Below are 27428 nucleotides of genomic sequence, written 5' to 3' on the forward strand. Positions count from 1 at the left end.
TTCTCAGTCTCAGATGAATGAGGAGCCCGCTGGAGACCCACCACGTTGCGTGGCGCTTGCCCATTCGTTTCTGTCCTCTCAGAGAGAGAGGATGGCTTCTTAGACGTCGCCCTTGGACAGAATTCGAATCACCTGGAAGTATCAGATAGTTTCTGCCTCTGAGCGTCTCTCGTCAAATGGGATAGTGATCCCTGTTCGTGTCTTGCAAGTCTCCAGAGCCTCCACATGCTGCATAACCTTCTGGTCTTCCTTCCCCTGGCAGCTGCAGCTGTCACCTCCTCTGGGAAGCCTTCCCTGACCTTTTTCTGGGTAAGAGACCTCCTCTGAGATCCAGGGCTGACATCTCTTTCCCTCCAGCAAGACTGAGATCCTGGAGGGTGGTGTCTGTATCTCATAGGTCCTCCAAACCATGCATAGGGTCTGGTCCAGAGGGACCCCTTTAATCACTCACTCTGCAGTTTATGGAGTCTACACTATACATTGGGCTTTGTGCTGGGTGCTGCATATTTATCAGTGAACAAAATGCAGACCCTGCCCTTCTGGAGTCCACAGTTTGGGGAGCTAGAAGGGTAACAACAGTGGTAAGTGCTATGTAATTAAACGGGCTGATGTGAGAGTCCATGGGGTTGGGGGTAGGTGGAAGAGTTGGTGGTTTTATTTGGAGGGAGAGGTGGTTGGGGAAGGATGCCAAGGAGGTGACATTTCAGCCAAGGTCAGAAGAGGCCCCATATGTGAAGATCTGAGGGAGGCCATTCCCACTGGGAGAGAGAACAGCCAGTGCAAAGGCCCTGAGGCTAAAAAGGAGCCTACTTAATTAGAGGAACAGAACATTCTCCTTGACAGCCCCCACTTGGATCTCAAACTCCTGGCTTCAGTTCCCTCGCCACCTAACCCTGATCTTCCTGCAGTCTGCCACATCTCTGCAAACAGCCCTACCTTCCACTCATCTAGTAGGCTGAAAACTGGGGAGTTGAGCCTGATGTTTCCCCTTTTCTCACATCCCACATCCAATCCCTCCACATGTCTGCCAAATTCTACCTACAAAATAGGTGCTTTTCTTTGTTTTCTTTTCTTTTTATTTATTTATTTTTGGCTGCATTAGGTCTTCGTTGCGGCGCACGGGCTCCAGTAATTGTGGCACGTGGGCTTAGTAGTCGTGGCTCGCGGGCTCAGTAGTTGTGGCTCGTGGGCTGTAGAGCGCAGGCTCAGTAGTTGTGGTGCACGGGCTTAGTTGCTCTGGGACATGTGGGATCTTCCGGACCAGGGCTCGAACCTGTGTTCCCTGCATTGGCAGGCGGATTCTTAACCACTGCGCCACCAGGGAAGCCCTTCCTTTTTTTTTTTTAAATTGAGATGTAGTTGACATATAACCTTATATTAGTTTCAGGTGTACAACATGATTCACTATTTGTATCCAGGTGTTTTTCTTCATCCCCACAGCTTCCATGCTGGGCACCTTCCCCTTCAGTCCATCCCCCAGCTGTAGCCAGAGAGTTCCTTAAACAAAAATCAGGTATGTCATTCTCTGTTAAAACGCTGTTACCGTGGTTTCCTCCTACGAGTAAAATCCGAGCTCTTCACCGTGGCCTGAGAAGGCACTGACTTGCCTGCCCTCGTGTCCCACCACTTGCCCTCACTCACTTTTCTCCAGCTACACTGACCTCCTGGCTGTTCTAGAACCCACCAAGCTCTTTCCTGACCAAGGGGCGACGCACCTGCTGCTCTGCCTGGAACACCCACTTCCCCAGCTCCTTCTCCTCTGGGCCTCAGTCCAAATGTCACCTCCTCCAAGAGGCCTGCCCTGACCACCTGCTCTCACCTTTACCTTGCTTTTGTTGTCTTTCACAGCACTTAATACATTTTGTTTGCTCTTGTTCATTGTTCCCTGACTAGAACAGCAGCTCCGTGAGGGCAGGATTTTGTCTGGTTTCACGCTGTTCCTTTTACTTTGCACAGTGTGAGGGCACATATTGGGACCTTGGCAAAAATGGACAAACAAACACACACAGTGAGGTCAGGGTGATCCATGAAGAATGAAGGGGGAAGGGGTTGAGAAGAAGTTAATTCAGAGAGGGCAGAAGGTGCCAGACCAGGCAGGGCCCTGTGTGCTATATAGTAAGGAGGGTGGGTTTTACTCTAAGAGGCTGGGAAACAATAGGAGAGTTTTTTAAACGGACTGAGGGGCTCTGATTTATTTTTCTCCAATTTTTTAAAATAAATTTATTTATTTTTTTTTGGCTGCCTTGGGTCTTCGTTGCTGCACATGGGCTTTCTCTAGTTGCGGCGAGTGGGGGCTACTCTTCGTTACAGTGTGTGGGCTTCTCACTGCGGTGGCTTTTCTTGTTGTGGAGCATGGGCTCTAGGCACGCGGGCTTCAGTAGCTGTGGCTCGCGGGCTCTAGAGCACAGGCTCGGTAGTTGTGGCGCATGGGCTTAGTCGCTCCACAGCACATGGGATCTTCCTGGACCAGGGATCAAACCCATGTCCCCTGCATTGGCAGGCGGGTTCTTAACCACTGCGCCACCAGGGAAGCCCTATTTTTCTCCAATTTTTAAAATTGTGGTAAAATACACATAAAATTCACCATTGTAACCATTTTTTAAGTGCACTGTTCAGAAGCATTAAGTACATTCACATTGTTGTTCAACCATCACCACCATTCATCTCCAGAACTTACCCATCAAACACTAACTCCCCATTCCCTCCCTCTCCTCAGCCCCCAGCAACCCCCATTCTGCTTTCTGTCGCTATGGATTTGACTACTCTAGGGACCTCACATAAGTGGAATCATACATTATCTGTCATTTTGTGACTGGCTTATTTCACTTAGCATAATGTCCTCAAGGTTCATCCGTGTTGTAGTGTGATTTATTGAACAGATCCCACTGGCTGACTTGAGGAGAACGGGGTCGGGGCTGTGCAGGGCAGGGGAGACCAGGCAACTGCACTGGTCCAGGCACACTGAGCTGGGGGCACCAGGACCCGGATGCTACCAACAGGGTGGAGAGAAGGGACCAGTTTGACAACTTGGAAGTTGATCTGTGAATAGCACAGGGAACCCTATTCAGTACTCTGTAATGACCTATATGGGAATAGAATCTTAGAAAGAGTGGATATATGTGTATGTATAACTGACTCACTTTGCTGTACAGCAGAAACTAACACAACATTGTAAATCAACTATAGCCAATTAAAAAAAAATTAATTAAAACAAAAGAAAGTGGATCTGATGGCTCTTGAGGAAGGATCAAATGTGGGAATACTGGAAGAAAGGAATGAAGGAGTTAAAGATTTGAGCCAGAGAAGCTGGATGGATGGTGGTGAATTTGGGGGCTGGAGGTTTCGGGGGAAGATGATCCAGAGTCCAGCTTTGGCCAAGTTAGGTGGGAGACAACCGAGAGATGGGTGTGATGGACCGAGGAGGGAGGAGGTTCCTCAGGTGGGTCTGAGGTCAGGGGAGGGGCTGCGATGAGGCAGGGGAAGCCATCAGCATGAGTGAGTGGATTGAGTCATCTGTGGATGAGAACCCTGGGCCATGAGTGTAGCTGGAGAGAGGAGAGACGGGGCTGCACCTGAAGCAGGTTACACTTTGCACCTCCACCCATCGGAGTAGGGCCGGAGCCTGGCAAAGAAGGACCGTAGGGGCCAGTTAGCAGCAGGGGATCAAACAGGTCAGTGAGAGCCCAGGGCCCCTACACTCCCCCAGCCAAGGTGACACGGGACACCAGGGCAGCCACTGGGCCTCTTGGAGCAGGGACCCCCCCCCCGCCAGCCTCAGCAGCTGCTGCTGCCGCTGGTGACATTTCGCTCCATGAGTGTCCTGGCTTCAAAGTCTCTGCAGGGGTTGGGGAGGGAGGGGAAGGGGTTGGAGAGGCCAGGGTGGTGGGGGCGGGAGCCAGAGCGGGGCTGCAGGAGGAGGACTGAGCAGCCAGGAGTAGCCGGAGTCCTCAGCTGAGGTATGTGGTCCTGACAGGGGTTGGGGAGCAGCCACTCCCATCCCTCAGTCCCCAGGGGACACAGGAGGATGTGTGGGAGCTCAGGGTTTGGGGTTCAGCCTGCTGCCTGTGGCTCTGCTCACGACTCCCCCAGATGCCCGGCAAGGTGACCATTGGCAGCGACATCGGGCAGGCCCACTGAGCCGTGGAGCAGCTGCAGATGGAGGTGGGCATCGACCGTGTGAAGGTGAGGCCAGGGCAAGGCGGGTGCATCTGAGCAAGGGGGCAGGTGGACAGCCCAGCCCAGGTCTGGCTAACCGGGCTGGCCTGCAGGTATCCAAGGCGGCCACTGACCTGCTGCAGTTCACGGAGCAGGCCAAGAGTGACCCCTTCCTTGTGGGCATCCCAGCTGCCACCAACCCCTTCAAGGAGAAGAAGCCCTGCACCATCCTATGACCCTGTAGCCCAGACCACCCAGGGGGCCTCAATAAACATGAAGTGAATGCTCCTCAGGGCATGGCTTGGCCAGGTTGCGATGGGGGGCAAAGGGGGACTTTGGGCTTGCAGGGACCAGTGTGGTGTGCAACTGGCCCAGCCTCCCTCCCCGCCCACTCCAGGGTCACGGCCACAGGGGCCCACACACACCCTGGACCCTGGACAGAGGAGCACGCCCCTCCCTCACCCCTACCTGCTGCCCGCCCTCCAGCCTTTGGGGTAGCATTAGCAGATCCCCTGTCCCACTGCACAAACACACCCGGGATTAGAGTCACAATCTACATGCCAGCGCGTGCCACACGCATACACGCCCACATGGCGCGCACACACACACAGGTGCCATCATACAGGTGCCACGTTCTCAAGCGTCTCCCTCTTCCACACAGACATACACAGACAGGAATACTATAACAACACACACAGCCAGACCGGCCTCCCCGGGGACACTCAGACGTATGTGATCCCTGAAATGCACTCGGGCGGGCACAGGTGCACCCCCACACACACACACAGCAGTGGCTGTCGCTGAGGCTTTCATACACCAACTCACAGACACACGCACATCCCTGGCATCCCAGCCCCAAGCAGCCTCGGGCGGAGCCCTCAGGTGACACCAAGCTCACGGTCCAGGCCGGAGCACCAGTACATCAGGTTTATTTCTCCTTTGCTCTCCAGGGAGAGCAGGCATCCAAATCATAACACAAACAAGGGCCCGAGGGTGGGGAGCAGCCCCCTGGGTTGGCCGAAACACAAACCTCACCTCCCCTGGCATGGGGCCCAGCCCAGGGACCTCCCCCACCGGACCGTGGCCAGGACCCCTTGTGCCCTACGCCTGTGGGGCGGTGCAGAGGCAGCACCAGCGTGGGGGAAGGTCCCCCCGAGAACGGAGGCTCCAGCCCAGCCTGCCAGCCAGCAGATCCACGTCCACATCTGCCTGCTCAGGCCTGCAGCCTCCAGACCTCCAGCGACAGGCCCCCAGAGGCGGCCACCACCAGGTTGCCCTCAGCGCAGATCTGCAAGGGTGGGGACATGAGGAGTCACGGGTCCTCTGAGCAGCCAGGCAGGGTGCATGGGACAGGGCCTTACCCCATTCAGCACGTTGTGGTGGCTTCGAGTGCAGATGGTCCTTGGTGGGTCTGTGGGCACGTGCACCTGGTGAGGGGCAATGGGCAAAGGTCACGAGGTGTGCTCCTGGCAAGTGAGGGCGGGTAGAGAGGGGGGACTGTCGCAGGGCCTCACCCGGATGGTCTTGTCGGTGGACGTGGTGTACAAGGCCCCCAGGGAGTGCTTGATCCCTGTGATCTGAGACCTGTGGCCCACATCAAAGGACTGCGGAAGGGAGGGACAGGTGACACTCAGGCGTGGCTCTCCCAAGGCCAGTCCCCCACTGCCACCCAGGGGTTAAGAGGTAGGGAGGCAGCCCAGGGCGGGTCGGGCGGGGGCAAGGGCCTTGGCAGACCCGGACGAGCTGGAAGCAGCCATCCCGGTTGGCGAAGACATGCAGCAGGCCCTGGTTATCGCCGGCCCAGAGCTGAGGCTCCTGGTAGGACATGCAGAGCAGGTAGGAGTCCAGCTGTGGGAGGGACATGGGACGGAGCAGCTCAGGCCAGTCTGGGCACCGCCGCAGCCCTGGTCCCTCCAGCCCCCCTGGGGAGCGCCCACCTGCAGCCGCTGCAGGACGCTGTTGGCTCTGCGGTCAAACACCACCAGCGTGTGGTCCTCGCTGCCTGAGATGATGTGCCGGTCGTCCGCCAGCAGCGCCAGCACCGCGCTTGAGTGCAGCCGCCGGCTCTTCAGCAGGGCCGGGCCAACTTCATGGGCGATGGGCCAGGGAGGAGGGGGGACATCAGAGCCCCTTGGAGGCCCCCTGGCCCACCCCAGGACCCTGGGTCTCCATCCTTCCTGGCAAAATACTACTCTGTCTGCTCCCCCAACCCCCATCCCACAGGTGACCCTGTTGTTCCTCTGCCACCCCAGCTGGATCCGGGCCTCACAGGACCACCAGACCCCCCCCAACCCATCTCCATCCCCTCTCCTTCCTCCAGTCCCATCTGCTCTCAGTACAGAATGGACCTCAGCAAGTCCCAGCATAAAATGCTTCCCTCCTCCTGCAGGTTAGCCTGAGACTTGCCCCCACCCCATCCCGGCTCTGGCTCTGCCTGGAAAAGTTACACTGGGCCCTTCAATTAAAATAAGAATGAATAAAAAAATAAATAAATAAGAATGAATAAATAAACAATGGAAAAGGCTTATGTGCCCGGCCGAGTTCATTCTAGGCATTTTAATGTAAACATTTAATCTACCGAAGTTCTTATTGTCATCTCCTCCCATTAGCCCTACGTGGCTGGAGTTATTATTATCTGGATTTGACAAATGGGGAAACCGAGGTTCAAACCTGACTGGGGTCACACAGCTAGGAGGTGGGGGAGCCAGAATTCTCAAGGACTGTCCTGCCTCCTATGGGACTCAGGCTCAGAGGCCCCTCCTCTGGGAGCCCTCCAGTACTTGACCCCACCCCATGTGGAGGCGGGGCTTCCTCTGCCCCCAATACCCACCCCCACCTGTCACCTTTGTGGCCCCCAGCACAACACAGGCCACTCTGAGTGGTCAGCCTCTCGTTACGTGACTGTCACCCCAGTTAGACTGTGAGGCCCAAGTGTCTCCTTCCCCAGGATGACCCTGGAGACACCAGGCAGCCCTGCTCTCCCACCTAGGCTTCAGGGTCCCCAGCCCACCTCTGGGGTCGTAGACGGTCACCTTCTTGTCATAGGTGCCAGTCACCAGGATATCAGGCCGGTAGGACAGGCACAGCACAGCTGCCTTGGCCCTGGGGACACACAGACCACAGGGCTGGGGCTGTGGCCAGACAGACCCCTGCCCACCCAGGCCCCCCTGCCCAGAACCCCTCACACTTTATCTCGCCAAACTGCTGCCCATCAGCCGCCATGTCCCAGAGCTTCACCGTGCTGTCCCAGGAACCAGAGCACACTCGGTGGTCCAGCGCCGCCAGTGACCACACCCAGCCCTGTGGGACCAGACCCGTGTGATCTTCCCCATTTCACAGAACCCAGAGCGAGTCAGCACTGAGTAGAGATTAGAGCCTAGGTCTGTGGGTCTGCCCTCAGAGCCCAGGACATGCGCACCCCAACCTAATAATATTCCTAAATCGAGTTCTGCAGAGCCTCAGCAGCAGTGGTGGTTTGAGGCCACATGACAGTGTGATTAAGAATGGGGCCTCCATGGGAATTTCCTGGCAGTCCAGTGGTTAGGACTCCGAGCTCTCACTGCCAAAGGCCCAGGTTCGATCCCTGGTCAGGGAACTAAGATCCCGCAAGCTGCGCGGCACACACAAAAATGGGACCTCCAGGGAGTTCCCTGGTGGCCTAGTGTTTAGGATTCTGGGTTTTCGCTGTTGTGGCCCGGGTTCAATCCCTGGTCGGGGAACTAAGATCCCGCAAGCTGCTTGGTATGGGGAAAAAGAAAAAAGAATGGGGCCTCCACTCCATGACCTGGGTGAATGAAGTACCGTCCCTCAGTTTCTTCATTGGGAAAATGGGCATAAAAAAAAGTCCCTGTGTCAGGAGCTAAAATTCACAGAACGCAGCTCCCCACTGACTCATTCCTCACCAAACCCTCTGAGGAGAGTACTATGATGTGTCCTGTTCTACAGATAATGAAACTGGTGCACAGAGAGGTTGAGTCCCTCACCCAAGGTCACACAGCCAGGAAATAGCAGAGTGGGGATTTGAACCCAGCAGCCTGGCTCCGAGACCAAGCTCTTGGCCACCAGCCTAGACCACCTCAATGGCTGGTGGAGGTGCCCCTCCATGACCACCTCTCATGAGATGACAGTCATGCTCAGAGCTGTCTGATCCCCAAGGGTGGCCTCATAACTGCCCTACCTGGGGCCACTCAAGGTATACCTGACATCTCCTAAGCACCTACTGTATATGAGCCTGAGCAACGCTCTTAATGCATATTCATTTCATTCGTCCTCATCCTAATTGACCTCTGGACAGAAGCAGAAACTAAGGCCCAGAGAAGTCATACATCTCACTCAAAGTCACACTAACAATAGCAGAGCAAGATTTAAATCTGTGAGGTCTGGTGCCAAAACCCGTGCCCTTAGCCACGGTACCCTACCCAGGCCGCACGCCTCCTACCTCTGCCTGGCCTCCTACTCCCTCACCTTGTGAGTGCTGTTCTTCTGGGTGCCCAGGGCCTTGACCAGAACCCGGCTGGGCTCCACCCCCAGCTGTTGCAGGTCCCACAGGTTGACATTGCGATCTCGGGAGCCTGACAGGCAGAGTGTCCCACCCTGGGAGAGGAGTGAGGTGATGTTGTTGGGGTCACCCTGGCCCACCACTGCCTGGCCCTCCACCAACCCCCGTCTCACCTGGAGCAGCAGCACTGAGTCAATGGAAGCAAAGTGCCCATCAGCCAGGCAGAAGTACTCAGCCCTGCGCCCATCCTCTGCCCAGCGCGACAGGTGCTGCTCCAGCTCAATGCAGGCTGTTGGCCAGTCAAAGTCCTCCTCTGTGGGGCGCAAGAGCAGGGTCCCCAGTGGGCAGGAACCCTGCCACCACCCACACCAGCCATCCAAGCTCACCGCGCTGGCTTCCGGGGAGCACAACCTGAACCGGACTTGGAGAGAACCCACCTGGATCCCTTACCCCACCCAAGGAGGCCGAGGCTCTAGCTTTGGGACCACCAGCCCACGCACGTGCCAAGCAGGTCTAGGATTGCTCCTTACCCAGTTTCCAGAAATTGGGTAACTGGAGCCTCAGGATCACCTTCCCGGGCCTCATCCCCCAACCCAAGTCTGGGGGATAGCAGCCTCAGGACGTTAAGGCCCTGCCTCACCCCTGGCTAAGGTCCAACCTCAGCCCTCCCAACCCTCAGGCTGGGCACAAGAGCTAGGACTTCATAACTAACACTTCCTGCCTCGGCCATCTGAAACAGACCCATGGAAGTGTTTCCCAAACCCGCATCCCAAACCTGGGAGCTTTGTCAAGATGCAGAACCCAAGCCCTTGACCCAACCAAACATCTATGTTTTATCAAGCTGTTCAGTAAAGTCCCATCAATTCAAGATCACCAAGCTGCCTTATCCTCTAGGGACCAAAGACCTTGGGGGCAGGAGAAATTACCACCAGCCCCTGCCTAAGATCCCAGGTTAGAACCTGGACTCGAGGGTCTGTGATTGCTAATATCAGGGATCCCAACCTCTAAACCCTAGCTTAAGTTCAAGGGTTGCAGGCTCTGGACCTGAGTCCTGCCTCACCCTCACCTAGGCGAAGACTCTAGAGGTAAGGGGATTTGGCATCACTAGTTACTGCCTTAGTACCTAGACCCAGAACCTGGGGATTCTTGGGCTTCCTCTGAGCCCCAAGGAGATTCTGACAGCCTAAGACTTCAAGTCCCTGTGTCAACTCCAAGCCTGAGGATCGTTGGATTCCGAGTTCAGGGACCCTAGCTACCCAAGTAGATTTCCACAGCCTCAGGACCCCAAGTATCTGCCTCATAGTCCACCCAGAGGTCAGGGGCTTTGGTACCACCAGTAAGTACCTCAGCCACCGCTGAGCCAGGACAGCCAGGTAGTCTGCTCCAGTGGCTGTACTTACAGCACCCTGGACCCTCCCCCCGCCCCAAGCTTGACCTGGGCGGGCCACCCTGGCCCCCGGGCGCGCGCACCTTCCACCACTGGGTAGGGCGCGCGTACGCGGCGCTGCGCGCGTAGCCTCCAGGTGACATGGTCACGCACGAGGTCGCGCAGCGCGTGGCACACGCGCGGCAGGACGTGGAGCACGAGGCGCGCGTCCAGGTAGGCGCATATCTCGAGCAGCAGCTCCGGAGGAAGGCTCAGCAGGCCCGGAACCGCCACCGCCGGGCCCTTGGACGCGGCCCGCGGTTCCAGAGCGCCAAGGGACACAGCGGGCGCGGGCAGCGGAGGGGCGCGCGAGGGCGCCAGCCCGAGTTTCGGAGGACTGAGCACGCGGGCCACGTAAGCCTCAGCCTGTGCGTCGGGGTCAGGCTCCGGCTCCGGCTCCGAGTCATCGTCCCAGGCGCAGGGATCATCGCGCGGCCCTGGAGGCAGCTCCATGGCGACCGGGTGGGCGCGGCCGGCCCGGCCCTGTCAGCAGCCGGGCCCGCGTCCTGTCTCCTAGGCAGCGCGAGGGTACTTCCGGCGCTGCCTGATGATGTTAGGGCGCCAACCGGAAGCGACCGGCTCGTGTGGAAACTGGCCGCAGAATGAAAGCCAGCTCACTGGAAGGGTCTCGTTCTTCAGCCGCGTTGGCCCCGAGCTGGAAAATGCAGATTCCTGGTTCCTGCGTTTTTTAAACTAGCATCTCTGATGGTGCTGATGCAGAGGGCCGGCGGACTCTGGTTTGAAAAACACTGGGCTTCCCTGGTGGCGCAGTGGTTGAGAATCTGCCTGCCAATGCAGGGGACACGGGTTCGAGCCCTGGTCTGGGAAGATCCCACATGCCGCGGAGCGACTAGGCCCGTGAGCCACAATTACTGAGCCTGCGCGTCTGGAGCCTGTGCTCCGCAACAAGAGAGGCCGCGATAGTGAGAGGCCCGCGCACCGCGATGAAGAGTGGCCCCCACTTGCCGCAACTGGAGAAAGCCCTCGCACAGAAACGAAGACCCAACACAGCCATACATAAAATAAATAAATAAAAAATAAATAAATAAAATAAATAAATAAATAAATAAATAAATAAAATAAAAATAAATAAACAGGAGCTGTTGTTTAAAAAAAAAAAAAAAATACGGCCCTGTCGAAGGCACTTCTCACAGGTGACACTGACCTTACAAATAGAAGACCCCTTTTTCCTGGTTCGCAGTCTGGGCATGCTAGTGACTCGAACTCCTGTTCTTTTTTTCCAGAGCCAGAAACAAGCAGTTACACTGCAGAGACCGCGGTGAAAGTTAACTCTGAGTTATACAAAATCCTACTGATAAAAACAGCATCTCATTTACCGACAGCCTCTTTTGAGCCAGGCAGTGTTAACGCACAAATTCTAAGCAGCACTAGCTATTCCCTCCCCCTGACTTTTTTTCCTTTTTTTTTTTTTTTTTTTTTTTGATTTAATTTTATTCATTTTTGGCTGTGTTGGGTTTTCATTGCTGCGCACAGGCTTTCTCTAGTTGCGGCCAATGGGGGCTACTCTTCGTTGCAGTGCGCAGGCTTCTCCTTGCAGTGGTTTCTCTTGTTGCAGAGCACAGGCTCTAGGCGCGCAGGTTTTAGTAGTTGCGGCTCACAGGCTCTAGAGCCCAGGCTCAGTAGTTGTGGCACACGGGCTTAGTTGCTTCGCGGCACGTGGGATCTTCCCGGACCAGGGCTCGAATCCGTGTCCCCTGCATTGGCAGGCAGATTCTTATCCACTGCGCCACCAGGGAAGTCCCCGCCTGACTCTTCTGATAACCACGTGGCTCTTTGCTCAAATCACCTTCCCAGAGTACCCTACTGTTAAGACTGTGACCATTTTCCATAACGTTCTTTCTCCTCTCCCCACTGTATTTTTCTCTATGGGACATATCGCTGTTTCACTGATTAGCTTTCCTCTCACTAAAATGCACACACTTGTTAAACGAAAGTTGGTTGTGTGTCAGCATTTTAAAAAATTTTCCCAGGTTGATGCAGGTGATCCTTGGGCTGTACTGAGGTTGCAACAAGATTTTATCCTGAGGCCTGTGCGTCCCCAGATGACAGTTTCTCATTTGCCTTTAACTGTTGCACATATTTACCTATGTCCCATAGGCTTGGCGCTGAGCTGAGCATTCTACAAAAATGTCTAACCTGCCCAGCAATCCAGAGTTGTGAAGTCAAAGATGATAAGAATGCTGCAAGGTCTTGCTCCTTGCCACTCAGTTTAGTCTTTAGTAGATGGGGATCTTGAATCTGGGCTGTAACACTAATGGGTCCCCTTTAGTGAGCTCAGGCTCTAGTGAGCTGTAATTATGTCCCAGAGACTGCATTGCACGTGTTACGTTACCACATTTAATCTTTAACCTTACTTCCCCACCCCCACAATTATTTCCTGACCTGATTCCTGTGCATCCCTATTTCTAAAACTTCCCAGGCCCCCCTCCCCGTCTCTTCTCTACTGCCAAAGCCCAGGACACAAGAGGCCAGATGGAGACCAAGGGTTTCACAAGAAACTGATCTTTACTCAACAAAGTTCTACACAAGTGGAATCTCACGCCACCTTGGCGCCAGTCCCCAGCACAGCACGGTAACAAATGGACAGACCCTGGGAGCCCGCAGGAAGAAGAGGATGAGGGGGAAGGAGGGATGTGGGAACGAGAGGGACTGCAGATCGAGGCCAGTCAGGGTCCGCAGCCCTGCGCAGGGGAAAAGGTTGAGAAGCTGAAACTTCGTTGTGCAAAAATCAACCAAAAAATAAATTAAAAAATTAAATAGTTTTCTTAATTAAAAAAAAAAAAAAAGAAAACGAAAAAAGATAACTAGAACCAGGCTCCCCTTCCCTGAAGGTGGTTGGAGGCCCCCCATCCTGGATGGAGAAGGGGTTACCAATCCCATCAGACAGCCAATCCACACACCCCAAGACCCAGCAGAGGATGCTCCAAAGAACTGGAATTACCAGAAAATTAAATGGTATTTAATTTTTTTTTCTTTTCTTTTTTTTTTACAAATGGCTTCCAGAGACCTGCTGGAGTTTCACAGCGGGGGAACCAGCTGAGTTTATGGAATGTGCACCAAGTGCCCCTTGGAAGAGAGGTGGGGCCTGACCCTGTCTGACAGGAGACACAGGGCTGTGATGAGGGTGTGATCCAGTGCTCGAGAGGGATGCATGGAGCAGGCCCCAGAATGCAGGAATCCAGTCAAACCCCCAAAACCGCAAAAAGAGGCCCCCAGAGAAGTAGAAAGCAGGGAAGAGGAAAACAACATTAAGGGGGCTTCAAGGCTTGGTTTCAGTTTTGAGGCCAACTGGGAAGTAACCACACCCCCTCTCTCTAGGGGAGCCTCTCCCACTGTGACTGCATCCCCAACCAATCCCAGAAGTTTCCCTAGGATCACTATCCCAATCTGGTGGGGTCTTGGGGCCTACTGGGAGCTGTGATGATCAGGAAGTCCCAGGGCCAGAGTGGGGTAAGGGAATACACCACCCTTCCCTTCCTCCAAGCCTTCGGTTTCCCTCTTGCTGGCAAAGCATAAGCCTTTGTTTTCTATCACCATCAATTAAATGCCTCAGCCTTGGCCCTTGTGTTAAAACCCAGGCCTGGAAGAGGGCTCTCGGAAGCAGAGAAACGGACTGCCTTTGAAACAGACTTGCTTAAGGAGAGACACAGGGGTAGATGTCAGCAGCTCTGGCTGCCCCCAACTCTCCTCAGGGGGAAAAGGTTCCAGCCCAGCATCTTCGAAAGTCACTGGAGCACAGGGGAGGGAGAAAAGGGCGACCTCTGGCCAGCCCCGGCCACTTCGGTGGTCCCCACTCTTCTGGCTGGGACGGGACAAGGAGGGAGACACACTGACTGAGGCTGCCACAGAGCTGGCAAGAAGTGTGCGGAGCAGGTCCAAAGCGTGTGCGTGCTGACTGGGCGGCCCCAAGGTGGCCGTCCTCTTCCCCCCCCGCCCCAGGGTCCCAGCGGAGATCCCCAACCCACCCAGCCCTCCCTAATCACCGCCAATTCCGGCAAAACAGCAGAAGCTTCTTAAACTCTAGATGCAGGTTACACGGAAGGCCTTACGAGTTAACTCAGGGGTTCACTAATTCTACTGTCTCCATGCAGTCGGGGAAATGGTGGGGCGGCTGGCCCAGCCTGGCTGGCTGCAGCGCCCGCACATGCGTGTAGCCACGTGTGTACGTGTGAGTGTACGTGTCTCTACAAGGACCCCCCTCCCCACCTGCTTTTCCCTTGCCTCATTCTAAGCCGGATTTGGTCGGCCGTGTTGATTCTTCCCTCCCACACGTGGCTGGCCCAAGTAGGCTGCCTGAGGTGACCCCAATTAGAGCAAGGGGCCCTTGCTGCCAAGAAGTCCCACCCCCCTCCCATTTATAGGATGAACGTGGAGGCCCCACCCACCTGCCCACCCGCTGACCGGCCTATGGCCGGGCATGACAGGTAGATGGACGGGGAGGGCGTCTGGATTTGGGTCCCACTCACTCCTCCCTAACCCCCCTCGACCAGGGCACGGCGACTTCTGGACGCAGCGCGCTCCCCAGCAACCCCTCTGACGACGACGCAGACAGAAACCTGTGAGGAGAGGAGGGGGTCAGGGCCTGCGCCCCTTTGGCTCCCACAACAGCGCCAGCCCTCTCTGCACACGGCCTCCTCACCTGGCAGTCGCGGTACTCATCTAGACCCCGTAGAAGGCAGCTAGCCTCTCCTTAAGCAGCGGCGGGAACTGCTCTGAGAACTGCTGCCAGTTTTCCTCCCCAACTTGGTCTTTGAAGCCATGGAGAATCTGCAGCGAGGGAGGGGGTGAGTGGCGCCCCGGAGTGGAGCAAGATGAAGATGAACTGGGTCTCTCCCCACCCTGCCGCCTTCCGAGACTAGATCAGGGCCAAGCGGGAGCCCTACCTTATAAAACATGTCCCGAAGGTCATCCTTCGGGCTCACCCAGGAGGCTACAGCGTCGCAGAAGAAAATAAAGTCCTGAAACGTGACGGATCCCACGTGAGGGGCCGTCCAAGCCCAGCCCCAGCAACTTCCCTCAGAGCCCAGCTGCCCCAACCTGCACGACACCCCCGGGGTTGACGCCTATCATCATGCAGATGCCTCGGAAGGCCGAGTCCTTCTCCTCATTGTCCCTGATGTTCCTGAGGGATGTGCACCTGTGGGGAAGGTAAGCAGTGGGGAATCAGCCAGTGGGCCTGGGGCAGGGTGGACATCTGTGGGGGACAGCGGGGAGCGGCGGGCCAGTGGGTGGTGGGGCTGGGATGGGACATGTATCTGTGAGGCGTGGGGGAAGCAGGAGATCAGGGCTCGGTGGGGCTGGGTCGGGCATCCACGGGTGGGCAGGGTAGGGCTGGGCGGGCACAGGCGAGGGACTGGGTCGGGCCTGTCCCAACCTCCCCCCACTGCCCAGCCCACCGTACGGCAGGCCCCACACAGGTGGGCACACACCAAGGCCGGATGAACTGCTGCAGCATGGGTGCCACCTCCTGTGGGCACACGTAGCCCAGGCGGCCGATGGTGATGGCTGGAATGGCAGAGGGACTCGTCAGGCGACCTGCAACCCCGAGCGGCCCCGGTACGTGGCAGGGCCTCTAGCACGAGACACCAGCCCCGCCCCACGGGCCCCAAGAGAATAGCTCCTACTAGCTCCCTGGGCCCCCAAGCTTGGCCCGGTCAGGGTCTCCTCCCCACCCCACTTGGGTCTCTCCCAGGTCTCCCCAAAGGCCAACATCTTTCTTAGGCCTCCTCCCATAGCCCCATTCCAGGCCCTTCCAGTCACCCTCCCTGGTTCTTTCCCAAGGCCTCTTGTCAGCTACCCTCCCAGCCAGGATACCCCACCTCCAGGAGGCGGGCAAGGGGGTGGCAAGGGCCCAAGCCTGGGGCCCACCTGTGTTTTCCAGCAGCGTCTTGGGCGTGTTGGGCCGGTTAATGATCTCCACCAGGTTGTTGAGGACCATCTGCACGTAGGGCTGCATCTCTGCCCCTGGGGGACAGGCCAGTCAGAGCCCCACACAGCCCACGCCACCCACACTGACCCTAGTTGTATCCAGACACTGGCCAACCAGTGAGGGAGCAAGCAACCTTCTCCGGCTATCTGCTGCCTAGGGTCCATGGCCAACCAGAGACAGACCCACACCCTCCCAACACCAGAAGCTTCCCTGGCGTCACTGCTGGACACCAGGGTGAGACCACACTACCCAGCCTCCCTGTGGGGTTAGGCAGAGAGCAGAGAAGCAGTCACAGTCTCCCAACCAATCCCAGGGGGCCTTTCAGCCAATTGCTTGGAGGGGAGGGAGGTGACAAGTAGTCCAATAAGTACAGGCCTCCTGTCCTGTGCCTCTTTGGAGAAGCCAATTACAAATGGCCTTTCAGCCGTTTGTCCCCATCTCGGATGAAAATGCTCAGAGGTGTCCCCTTGTCCCTGGCCAACTGGAGCCTTCCTCAAGGAGCACCAGGCCCCTCTAGAGGGAACCTGTCAGTCAGAGCCAGACTCCTGCCCCCAGGCTGGGAACAAGCCAATGGGGAGGGACAGGGCCTGCCCAGCTGTGGGGCACTTACCCATTTGCATGCAGATCTCGCCAATGGCCCAGGTGGCATTGTTGCAGACAGAGATGAACTCGGGGTTCAGGTTGGTGCCCAGGATGGGCATGAACTCAGCTGGTAGGGAGAAAGAAGGGTGCTGAGCAGGAGGGCCAGCCAGGGTAAGCTTTGGAAACTTGCGGGGCAGGCCCCATCAGACAGTACGAATACACCCCAGTTCGGTCACAGTCCTCCCAGGTCATCTCTCCATCACTTGAGGCCAGGGCTGGGGTCATGGGGTAAGGACGAAATGGGGGTCGTACCGATACAGGGCTTGACATGGATGAAGCAGGCTTTCGTGAGGTCTCCCAGGAGGGCGAAGGAGCTCTGCCGGACCTCAGGCATCGAGTCCTGGGGGTTGGAGCAGGGTCAGCGTGGCCGGGCTCCCCTTCCCCCAACCAGCCGGGATCCCAGCTAACCCCTCAGAGCAGGGCAGCTAAGGGAACAGTTCCTGGAGCATGACCTGACCCTGCCACTTCCCAGTGCCAAGGCTGCAGTCCCCATCCGTACATTTGGGACTCAGGGGGCATGTGAATGAGAATGCCCAGCTCAGGGTACCACTACAGAAGAGAGCACTTGGAACTGCTGCCCATCCTCAGTACGCTGGGGGGTAGGGGCGCGGTATCGGAGGAGCTTGTGCTTTCACATTTCCTATTTTCTACTTTTTAATTTCCTACATTGTTGGGTTTTTCAATGAGATTTTACATGTCTTATTTGAATCACTTTTAAAAATAATTACAAGCTTTTTTTTTTTAATAGGTCCTTTCTCCCTGATGTCCTCAGGGCATACCAAGGCCCTGAGTCCACCCAAGGCAGCCCACAAAGGCTGCTGGGTGTCACCATTGTCCACTTAGAGGCCTGCGAGGGGCCCACCCACCTGCATGCACTGAAAGAGCAGTGTCATGATGTTGCTGCGGGCTACCAGCTGCTCCACGTGCCCGCCCAGGCCCTCAGCCAGGCCGCTGAGCAGGTCCAGCGCCACGATCATGAAGTCCTTGTCAGGGGCCTCGTACTGCTCAGGGTGCTGGGTGTACATCTGGGCACAGAAGGGGGCAGGCAGGTGAGGGGAGTGGGCCCAGGCTGGGGCAGCAGCAGAGGAGCGGGTGGTGGGGTGGTGGTGGAGGGATGCTCACCATGGCCTGGGCCAGCGTCTTCTGCACCAGGGTAACGCAGCGCTGGTAGACGGGCTCGCAGTAGGGCAGGAAGCCACTCTGCAGGGCGGTGGCCACTGATGACAGGCACTGGCGGGGAGGAGGGCAGGAGAGGTGAGCTCAGGTGGGTGGGACGGGGCCTCGGGAGAGGGCCTGGAGCTCACCCACCTCCAGCAGAGGGAAGAGGTCCTTGTCTTCATCCTTGAGCTCGTTCCACTTCTGGATCAGCGGAGGCATCAGCTTCTGGATGTATTCCTGGAAGGGGAGCAGGAAGTTGGGGCTCTCTGGGTATGGGTGGTGGCCTGGGAACCAGCAGGGCTCCCTGTGACTCAGAGGTGCCCGTCATCTGAGCAATGAGGTCTAGGCTCCTCGCTTTGGTTCATGGGGCCTTGCGAGGCCTCGCCATCCAGCCAGACCTCCAGGCCCTTCTAGTTCACTCCCTTCTCACCCATCCCGAGCCCCACCCCCGCCCCCCTCCTGCCCCTCGGAGCCTGAGTCAGCGCTTCCTGCTTCCCGCAGGCCCCTGAGCTCCCCCGGCACAGCACTTACCACGCTGTCTCATAACTCTCTGTCTCCCCCACTAGACTGGGAGCAGGGCGAGGGCTGGGGCCGGGTCTGTCTGTCTGCCTGTCGAGGTCATGGCCACGTCCCTGGCGTGCGACACGGGTCGCCGCCAGGTCACCGGATGCCAAGGGGCACAGGGATCGGGAGGAGGGAGCCGCTGTGGGGTCTCACCGGCTGGTTGAGGTGGTGGCCCACAGAGTCGGCCAGGGTGCCGATGGCATCATAGAGGATGAGCAGGTTCTTGTGCTGGTACTTGCCGAAGGCAAAAACGAGGGTGTCCAGGATGTAGCTGAGGTAAGGCACCAACTCCGTGCAGGCCTCCTCCTCCAGGGTGGCGAAGGCACTGGAAGGGGGGAGGGGTTTAGCAGGCAGCCGCAGGCGGGGCTGGGCTCTGAGTGGGGTCAGGGAGGGTGCACTCGGGATCAGCCAGTACGAATACGTGAGAAATCAGCGCAATGTCAGGGGTCATGAGTATCATCACTTCCCAGAGAGCAGCCAGTGGGGCCGGGTGAGGTGAGGGCTGTGGGGGCAGGGGTCGAGGGTCACCTGCAGGCCGCCTCCTGTACCCTCTTGTTGCCATCCAGGATGCGCTTGAGCAGCTCCGTCATCAGAGGCTTGAGGTGCATGTCAGGGGGCTGGCTGACCACCCAGTGGGCATAGCGGCTCAGGGTCCAGCAGGCGATGGAGCGGACCAGGGCCTTCTTGTCCGATAAGCACTGGATGAGGTGCGGGATCAGCTCTGGCAGGTAGGGCACCATGCCCTGCATGCAGCCTGCAAGGAGCCGGCACAGAGGCAAGGCTGAGCCCAACTGGGCCGGGCCACATTCACCCTCCTGGGGAGAGGATCAGCCGCACCTGACAGATGGGGAAACTGAGGCTTGGAGGTTAAGTAACTGGCTCAGAGTCACAGAGCCAGTGAAAGGCAGGGTGGGGATGGGAAACGGCATCAGAGCAAGACTTTCCATCAGCTCCACCCCATTGCAGGGCTTGTGATGTTTTTATCTGGTCACTAGTTCATTCATAGATGGCCAGGTTGCACGCTGACTTGGGCTTTATGGGCAGTAACAACCCAGATGGACAGAAAGGACCTTTCCTTTGAAACCTTTCTTGGATGTTTGTGATTTTTTTCTACTTTACATCTTCTCTTTTTAAAAACCCTTAACCATGTCTCTCTTTTCATTACAGAACACAGATAATAAATAGCACACCCTCTGATAATCCCAAGCCCTGAGATCTATTTTTACCACTTTAGGGTCAGTTCCTTGAGATCTTTTCCCATTATATATGCAGAACACTTCACATAGTCTATTAACATACATCTGTGCGTTGTGTAACATGTTATGTGTCCTGTTAACGTAAGACACATTACTTATTATATGAGGAAACATTTCCTTAGACAACTCTGAAAAGCTCTCCAGGGTGAGGGCTCCTGCTGCCCTCTCTGCTTGTTCTAGCAGGCCTGGATGCTGAGGGGGTCGTGTGTGATGCCTGTAACGGTTCTGCAAAGCCCTCTGGTAGTTCACGCTGTACACCCCATCCATCGGGACAAGGGGAACCTGGAAACCGTGTCAATACAGCACAAGCACACCGTGTGAAATTTAAGGAAATACCGCTGCACACTTCTGATTCTGGCAGGCCAGCCTCACAGCCAGAGCAGGTTTGAGGCCCAGCTTCACTCTGGGTGACGAGGGAAGTGCCGTTAATTCTCTCTGCACCTTAGTTCCCCCATCTAAGAAACCCACCTCCTCAGGGGGTAGTGAGCCCGCAGGACAGGGCTGCCTGCTGTGGGGCAAGCACTGCGGAAGTGCCTGTTCTTATTATTGTTGCTGTAAGTATGCTTACGGCCTGTCCATGAGAATTAAGGAGAGAGCTTGCTTTCGGGGGTCCCTTTCAGGCCCACGGGCTGAAGGGAACATTCAAATCCCAGAGCTGTTTGGAGTGGGGTGAGCAGGCCTCTGGAGAGAACCTGGGGATGGCGTCACCCCGCACAAGCCTGCCTGGGCCAGCCCCAGTCTCACACCAGTGTGAGGATCAGAGGTCAGGCGCAGCCAGGCTGGCAGGTCACTTACCCTCAGCAATGGCGCCCAGGACCAGGATGCCCGACTCCTTGACCACCCACTCGGGGTGGAAGAGGAGGCCCTTGAGCAGGGGGAGTAGGTGGGGCAGCAGTTCCTCCCGGAAGACGTTAGCCAGGACGTCCAGTGCAGCCGCCGAGCACTTCCCTGGGGTGGGAGGGGAAATGGGGGGGGGGGAGGGGCGGCAGGCTCAGGGAGGCACATCAGGCAGGCCACCAGCCCTCCTCTCTGTACCCCCCGGGATCAGAGACCATGATTAGAATCTTCATGATTTGCTCCGTATAGGCTTCTGATTACCTCCTGAGAGGGGAGCCCAGGGCTTGCTGCCCCCTACTTGCCCCTTCTCACCCCAGGCCAGGCCACTTACTCAGATTCCAGTCGGACAAAGCATCATCGTCATCATCATCCTCTGCATCCTCAGAGCCATCAGGCCGCTCAGCCTCATGGGGCAGCGTCACCGTGCGTGACTTATGGAAACGTGGTTTGATATCCTGCTCGCTGTCGGGGACGGCCTCATCCTCCTCCACATCCCCCTGTGGAGCCAGGCAGATGGCTAAGCACCACAGAGGCCCCCACCCCCAGTGCCCCAGCCTTCATCCACCTGCCTGTGCCTGGTGGTCAGCCCTAACTAACCTTGAGCAGGATGATGTCGATTTCTGAGTACTTCATCCCGTTTACCAGGATAGGGATCAACCTGTTGGAAGACAGGCTGTTAATCAGGATGCAGGGGCCCCAGAGGGGGCTTACAGCCTGGCGAAGAGGGAAGCAGAGGTGAGGGGAGGAGGTCAGGGAGCCAAGGAGCAGACTGTACACACTGATCCTGCTTCTCCTACACCCATTCATTTCCCTTAGCGGGTACTATCTCAGCCGAGTCTCAGCCACTGTGACTGGGTCAGAGCTGACACTACTCCTAGCTCCACAGGAAGGCTCTGGACCCAGACCCCTGGCCACTCAGTGAATTCCTGACCCCTGAATACACTGAGAAGCCTGGAATAGTGCCTGACCCCTAGCACACCATAAAGCAGGGACATGTGGCCCTGTCACCAGGCACTTCCCTAGGATGCGGCCTGGTTAGGGGACCAAACAGGCAGAGCAGCCTGCCCCCTCAGCTGGAGCCTATGCACCTCGGGATCGGAGATTTTGGTTACAGCCCTCACTGACTCGGGGATAGAAAAGTGATCCAAGTTGGTCAAGGAGGATCAGCCCTAGGACTTTTGCGGAGATACTGGTTGAGAGAGCATTTCTTTACTCTGAGGCTCCTGAGCTGGAAGGCTGCAGAAGGCCACAGTACTACGACGACGGAAGGCTGTGCCTGAGAACAAAGTCAACATAGAGGAAGTAGATCTGAGACCAGACGGACGCCTTTCACATCCTTTGAGCGCCTGGATCCAGCTATGCCCAAAGCCTCTGTTGACTCTTCACTTTTTTCCACCTATAACAACCTAATTTTTAAGTCATTAAAGCTACATACTTATCGTTTGCAAAATAAACGTGCACAGGAATAAAAGTAAACCGAGATACAAGATGTGGACTGAGGCTAGCGCAGGAGCTGACCAGAAGGAGAGGCATAGGCATGGCAAGGGGTGGAGGCTGGGGTGGGACAGAGGGCAGAAGCAGCACTCACTGGACCAGGTGGGAGGCCAGGACTTCCTTGCAGATGGGCTGCTCGGCCAGTGTCAGCCAGAACTCGCAGGCCTCAAGGGCCACGTTCTCATCGTGGTCCTGGGTCCTCTGCAGCATGTACTGGGGTGGGATGGGAGAAAGGCTAAGGCCTGGCCCGGCTAGGGGTGGCTCCCCACCTGCCTCCCACCCCTGAGCGCACACACGGGCTGGCCCTGGCCAGGCGCACCTGGATAATGCTGTGCATGTGGGGGATGAGCCTGTCGATGCACACTTCCAGCAGCATCACCAGTGCACGGCACACGTTCTTCCGCACCTCAGGGTCATCATCCACAGCCAGGGCGAACAGATGCTGCAGGGAAGCCGGGGTCAGCTGCGGCTGGGCCCTTGGCCCTCGGCCCTCCCCCTGCTCCCCTCCCCAGCCCAGTGGCCCACCTCGATGAAGGTGTCGATGTTGTCCATCAGTGCCTGGGCCCGGTCCATGATAAACTGATTCACACAGGCGATGGCATGGGACCTGGCAGGGGGCAGGCAGCACATGGGTCACCCCTGACCCCACCCGTCCCAACTGCTCCAGGCCCCCTGCAGACCCCAGGGGAGCCGCACCCACCGGATCTTGGGGCTGCAGTGCTTGAAGAACTGTAGGAACTTGGGAATCATGATGTTGAGGGGCCTGTTGAGGGCATCGCTGTCCAGAAGTTCGGATGAGTCTTCGCAGATCTTCTGCAGGGCTCCGAAGGCTCCCTGAGTGGAGGGGAGCAGGCACATGGGTGTGGGTCCCGGTCTGGCCCCAGCTCCCGCTTAGGCAGGCAGGCCATGGCTCGTCCCCTACCTCACAAGTGTTGTAATCCTCCGAGTTGAGTAGGTTGCACAGCTGGGGCAGCAGCTCGGGCCACATCTGCAGCTCGCCCTTGGAAGCGATGGTGGTGATGAGAATGCCTGGGGCGGCCAGGAAAGGACGCTGCCTCAGGCTGGGTGCGGGCCTGCCTGGCGCCCCAGCCCTCCTTGCTGCTCACTCACTCCAGCACACACACTTTCTGTGCGCTACCCCCCTGTAACCCTACACACTCTTTGAGATCCTCTGAGTCTTACTGTGAGCCAGCCCTGTTTCAGGCCCTGGGATGCAGCACAGAACTAAACACAAAATCCCTGCCCTTAGGACCTGACTATCTAGTGAGGGAGGCTGTGAGGTAAAGATAAATCAGCAAAAGACCTGGGCAGCTAGATGCCAAGAGATAAGGGAGGAAATAAAGCAGAGAAGATGGTTAGCAAGTGCTGAGAATGAGGGTAGCAATTTTTAATTGGGTGGCTAGAGAAGGCCTTACTAGATGACTCCTTGATATCTGAGCAAAGACCTGAGGAGGTGAGGGAGAAGCCATCTAGGTTCTGTTCTCAGAAGTGAGAACAGCTGTTTCAGGAGGGAATGGTTCAGAGCATGGACCTGACCTAGTCACTTCTGAGCTCTGCTACTTGCCAGGCAAATCCCTTAACATCTATGTGCCTCAGTTTTCTCATCTGTAAAATGGCAGTAATAACAGTACTACACTACCATCCACGGCGCTGGAACATTCAGTGAATCAATATCCTTAACACACTGAGAAGTTTCTTGGCCAAGAGTGACAGCTCAGGGCATCGTCACAGGCTGACTCCCGCTGCACCCTCTTACCTATGGTGGCCCGGATGAGCGAGGAGGCATCACCGATGTTGTTGAGACATTCCTGTTTGATGAAGTCGGCCACAGGTGGTGGAAAGCTCTGGTAGTGTGCCTTCACGTTGTTCTTGAGGATAAGGCCACTGAGAGAGCGAGTTGGCTCATCTGGGGGAAGAGGGCTGAGGCTTAGGGAACCACAAGGGAGAAAGTGGGGTCAGGCTTGTGTGGAGAGGCACCAAGGGCATACCTTCCGACTTGAGTCTGGTCAGGACGAATATCAGGTAGTTGTTGAAGTCGGGAAACTGGTTCAGTTGTTTGAGTTTCTGCTAGGTTGTTAAGGGTCTTGGGAGACAGAGGTCTTCCCCAGGCAGAGCCCCCTTACTGCCATATAGCTGATACTACTTCTGACTATGGGGACCAGGCAACCAGCTCCTGGAACCCCATCTGTCAACCCCCATGCCCAGAATAACACAGCATTTCAGGCACATGAGATTCATACAGCGGGTGGGGGAGCATGCCTAAGCTTCCCACCACTCCTGAAGATCTGGCCAGAGCAGGAGAGGGTTAGCAAACTCAGCTCTCTAGGAAGTTAGCAGCTCCACTCACTAGCAATCCAATGTTACATGCTTTTTTTAAAACAAAAAAGAAGGGAACTCACACTTTGAAGTGAAACTTACTAATGGTTTAAATAATTTAAAAGTTTAACTTATAGCATTTTAAATGCCCAATTGAAAAAAGGAAATTTTACCCATGAAACTCAACTAAAGCCAAGCGCCAGCTAAAAGTGTCCCCTTCTCCTGCCGGGCCACATTTCCTCTGGGAATGGGACCCAAGAATCCTAATCCTTAATTCTCTGCCAAGGCCTGCTCCTGCCACAGCAGAAAGAGTCTAAGAATTAGGGAGTAGACCCCTTCCTCTCTGGCCTTCAGGAGCTGCAGATGTCTGCCCCGTCCCCCCAGACCCGGAAGGAAGGAAGGATACATCCTGCACGATGCGCTGCGTGGCTGTGTTGGGCGACTGCGAGTCTTTGAGCAGCTGCAGGACCTGCTGCAGGCCCTGCTCGTCTGGCTGCCAGTCCATGGCGCAAGGTGAACTGCGGGGGTAGGGGCCAGGATCAGCGCTGGATCCCAGGGGCTCCGTGTGAGTCCCAGGCTGAGCCCCCGCAGAGGTGGTGGCGGCAGTAGCAGGGCGGGAGCGTCCTCGGCGGACAGGGGGAGGCCGCCGATCCACGCCCGCCCAAGTGCGGGGTCCCCGCCAGCTGCGCCATCCACGGCCGCGCAGTCGCGGGCTCGGGAGCGCGGGCGGGGGTATGTGGAAGCAGGCCATGCGAGGTGGCGACGGGACCCGGCGGATCCTCATCCCACCCAACACTGGGCCTTCATCCCACCGCGGCCCATGCCGCCGCCCTCGGCTGCGGACCCTAAGGCTTCCACTTCCCTCGAAGCCGCTAGGCGAGGGCCCAGCCACCTCCCCATCCAGGGGCCCTGCCCCAGAACACGATAGCGCCCCAGCCCCCGTGGTCTCTCCCGTGCCGGCACGCAGTCCAGCGATTACCCCTAATCAGACCCAAAGCACTCTCCAGACAGGTCCCTGATGCCTCTCCGCAGGAGAGTCAACCAAGTCCACCTATCCGGCGACACAAGGCCCCTGGACGGGTCCCTGTCGCTTCCTCAATCAGGTCTGGCAAAGCCTCCCCCCACAGCGCTCCAACCCCCCGCCCCAGTCAGCAGCATTAACTCCCGCTGACGGGTCACTGCTGCTTCCCCCAATCAAGTTCGACCAAGCCTCCCACCACCTCGAACCGAAAACCCTCTTCGTCCGGTCCCTGCGGCTCCCCACAATTAGACCTGGCCAAACACCCCCCGGGGCATTTCCTCCAACTGATCCCAGCGACGCCTCGCAGTCAGACCCAGAAAAGCCCTCTAGGCCGAAGTCTGAAGCCCTTTCCCTATCAGGGTCCAACAAGCAACCCCCCAACTTTTCAGTGCGGCCTCCCCCAGTCAGACCCAACCATGCCCCATCGAAACAGCCCCCTACACACACCCGATCCTCGCGACGTCCCCCAATCTGTCCCTAAGCAGTCCCCATACGATTCCCCCAGTCAGAGCCCCTCCAGCCCGACCCCAGCCGCCCCACTGGCCCGATTCTCGCGGCACCGGGACCTGGCCCGGTTCCGAGGCCCCACCCCCTAAGCCCGGCTTGGTTCCCCCCTCCCCCGCCCCAGCCCATTCTCGCTGCCTCCTCCTCAATCGGGCCCAACCGGGTTCTCGGCCTTTCTCGGTCAGGCGCGGCCCCGACGCCCGGGCCGCGCGCCGCGCAGGCCTGAAGCCCTGCGGGGGTCGACGCAAGCCGGGGCCCAGCCGGTTAGGGTCCGAGTGAGGCTCACTTACCCGGCCTCGGGCAGCAGCAGCGGGGCCTTAAGCCGCGGCTTCTCCTGAGACTCGCGAGGAAGGAGGGAGCCAAAGAGAGGGAGCAAAAAAAAAAAAAGGAAAAAAAAAAACGCGGCCGTATATGAACCGCAGAGGCTTCCGTACGCCGTTCAAACTGGTCTAGAAGAGCCAATCAGGAGAAGCAGCCGTCACACGTGGCCTGGCACCGGGAGACCTAGGCCCCGCGGAGGCCGGGTCACGTGACCGAAGAGAGTAATGCTCTCTAGGCCTCTCTGGCCGGCCGGTCCTCCCACCATCTCGTTTTCTCAGCCTGTCTCACGCTGGCCTGACAGGAGCTCTTTTCTGGAACTAGGAGTTTGGTGGCGCGTGGGACTTTTTGGTGTATGGTGGACCCGGAAACCCTTCAGTCAGAGCCACCTGCGCCTTTGTCACCCCCCTCCTCTCAGAATTGAGCTGTGCCTTCCTCCCTCCATCCAGACGGTACTTGGGAGGAGTACATGTGCGTGCGGAGAAAGAGTGGAGGGGACTGAGCCTGGGATGGACATTATACCCGAGACAAAGGAGGGAAAGCCAGACAAAGGGAGTGCCTGAGACGGGCTGGGTTCCTGAAGAAGCCTCTGCCATATTTTGCGTTATTTATTTTTCAGCACTGTTTGACAACTTTTAAAAGGATATGGGAAAAAAAAAACCCACGAGGATATAAAATTTTAAACGAAATGACCTAATAAAATAAACGCGAGAGCAAAAGGCCTATCTCCTTTCGATCCCTGAGGCTGAATGAAGTGAAACAGTTAAGGAAATTTAGGTAAGGGAAGGAAGATGAAAAAAGACATTCCGTGATTCTTGCGCCGTCTGAGGACAAAGTAGGGCACCCCTTTTCTTTCTCTTAAGAGTAAAGTGGAGTAGGGAGGAGCATGAGCGTCCCCGTTCCCCCCTCCCCACGTCTCCGCCCTGCTGACAAAGTTGGGCGACCTTCTGCCCCTCGGAGCTTTAGTTTCCCCATTTGTCGAATGGGTATAAGAATAGTTTGCTGGGTTAGAGATAATCCAAGTTAAGCATTACAAGACCTGCAGTAAATTGCTCAAAAACGTGGCTTTTACTCCGAGGCTCAAGGCCGTCCTTTTACTGTATTTGGCCCCTCCCTAAACCAATATTTACTGAATTTACTGAATCAACTAGGGCTCTAATCCCAAAGAACAACCCAGCCCTGCCCTGAGGGACGTTTTGGCCTCGGGAGAGGCACAGGTCCATTCTTGCCCCAGCCTGGAGGAGGGGGACAGTTTTCTCAGTCCACTTGCCATTGGCAAAGTCAGTCCT

The 27428-nt window shown here is 56.8% G+C and overlaps 3 protein-coding genes across 13 annotated transcripts; 1 reads left to right on the forward strand and 2 right to left on the reverse strand.

The window, feature by feature from the left end:
* The first annotated feature begins 56 nt into the window (after positions 1 to 56).
* GNG14 (G protein subunit gamma 14) lies at positions 57 to 7158 on the forward strand. 3 transcript variants are annotated; one of them, XM_082383110.1, is made up of 4 exons: positions 57 to 309; positions 1441 to 1513; positions 4090 to 4182; positions 6379 to 7158. In XM_082383110.1, the coding sequence occupies exons 1-4, from the start codon at positions 226 to 228 to the stop codon at positions 6552 to 6554; spliced, it is 426 nt and encodes a 141-aa protein (XP_082239236.1). In that variant the 5' UTR covers positions 57 to 225; the 3' UTR covers positions 6555 to 7158. The 3 variants fall into 3 exon arrangements, with proteins under 3 accessions (XP_082239236.1, XP_082239237.1, XP_082239235.1); XM_082383111.1 differs by lacking the exon at positions 6379 to 7158 and adding an exon at positions 4269 to 4443; XM_082383109.1 differs by lacking the exon at positions 6379 to 7158 and having other exon boundaries at positions 4090 to 4443.
* Positions 5068 to 11099, reverse strand: FBXW9 (F-box and WD repeat domain containing 9). Of its 3 annotated transcripts, XM_082383087.1 has the most exons (10): positions 10124 to 11095; positions 8827 to 8966; positions 8620 to 8748; positions 7343 to 7455; positions 7166 to 7257; positions 6093 to 6241; positions 5890 to 6003; positions 5670 to 5759; positions 5517 to 5582; positions 5068 to 5443 (listed from the first exon to the last, which is right to left on the reverse strand). In XM_082383087.1, the coding sequence occupies exons 1-10, from the start codon at positions 10530 to 10532 to the stop codon at positions 5369 to 5371; spliced, it is 1377 nt and encodes a 458-aa protein (XP_082239213.1). In that variant the 5' UTR covers positions 10533 to 11095; the 3' UTR covers positions 5068 to 5368. The 3 variants fall into 3 exon arrangements, with proteins under 3 accessions (XP_082239213.1, XP_082239214.1, XP_082239212.1); XM_082383088.1 differs by lacking the exon at positions 5890 to 6003 and having other exon boundaries at positions 10124 to 11099; XM_082383086.1 differs by having other exon boundaries at positions 5068 to 5582; positions 10124 to 11099.
* Positions 11100 to 12586: 1487 nt separating this feature from the next.
* TNPO2 (transportin 2) lies at positions 12587 to 26384 on the reverse strand. Of its 7 annotated transcripts, none has more exons than XM_082379726.1 (26): positions 26112 to 26384; positions 24703 to 24814; positions 23969 to 24044; positions 23737 to 23886; positions 22903 to 23009; positions 22681 to 22814; positions 22506 to 22587; positions 22300 to 22422; positions 22075 to 22193; positions 21084 to 21144; positions 20818 to 20983; positions 20445 to 20597; positions 18922 to 19147; positions 18547 to 18718; positions 17980 to 18066; positions 17794 to 17901; positions 17538 to 17696; positions 16924 to 17011; positions 16640 to 16738; positions 15969 to 16064; positions 15530 to 15605; positions 15138 to 15237; positions 14984 to 15058; positions 14740 to 14867; positions 14486 to 14656; positions 12587 to 12781 (listed from the first exon to the last, which is right to left on the reverse strand). In XM_082379726.1, the coding sequence occupies exons 2-24, from the start codon at positions 24799 to 24801 to the stop codon at positions 14760 to 14762; spliced, it is 2664 nt and encodes an 887-aa protein (XP_082235852.1). In that variant the 5' UTR covers positions 24802 to 24814; positions 26112 to 26384; the 3' UTR covers positions 12587 to 12781; positions 14486 to 14656; positions 14740 to 14759. The 7 variants fall into 7 exon arrangements, with proteins under 7 accessions (XP_082235852.1, XP_082235850.1, XP_082235851.1 ...); XM_082379724.1 differs by having other exon boundaries at positions 15530 to 15635; XM_082379725.1 differs by lacking the exon at positions 26112 to 26384 and adding an exon at positions 25765 to 25783 and having other exon boundaries at positions 15530 to 15635.
* Positions 26385 to 27428: the final 1044 nt, after the last annotated feature.

Source organism: Balaenoptera borealis (assembly GCF_965194805.1).
Source record: "Balaenoptera borealis genome assembly, chromosome: 2".
Taxonomy (NCBI): Eukaryota; Metazoa; Chordata; class Mammalia; order Artiodactyla; family Balaenopteridae; genus Balaenoptera; species Balaenoptera borealis.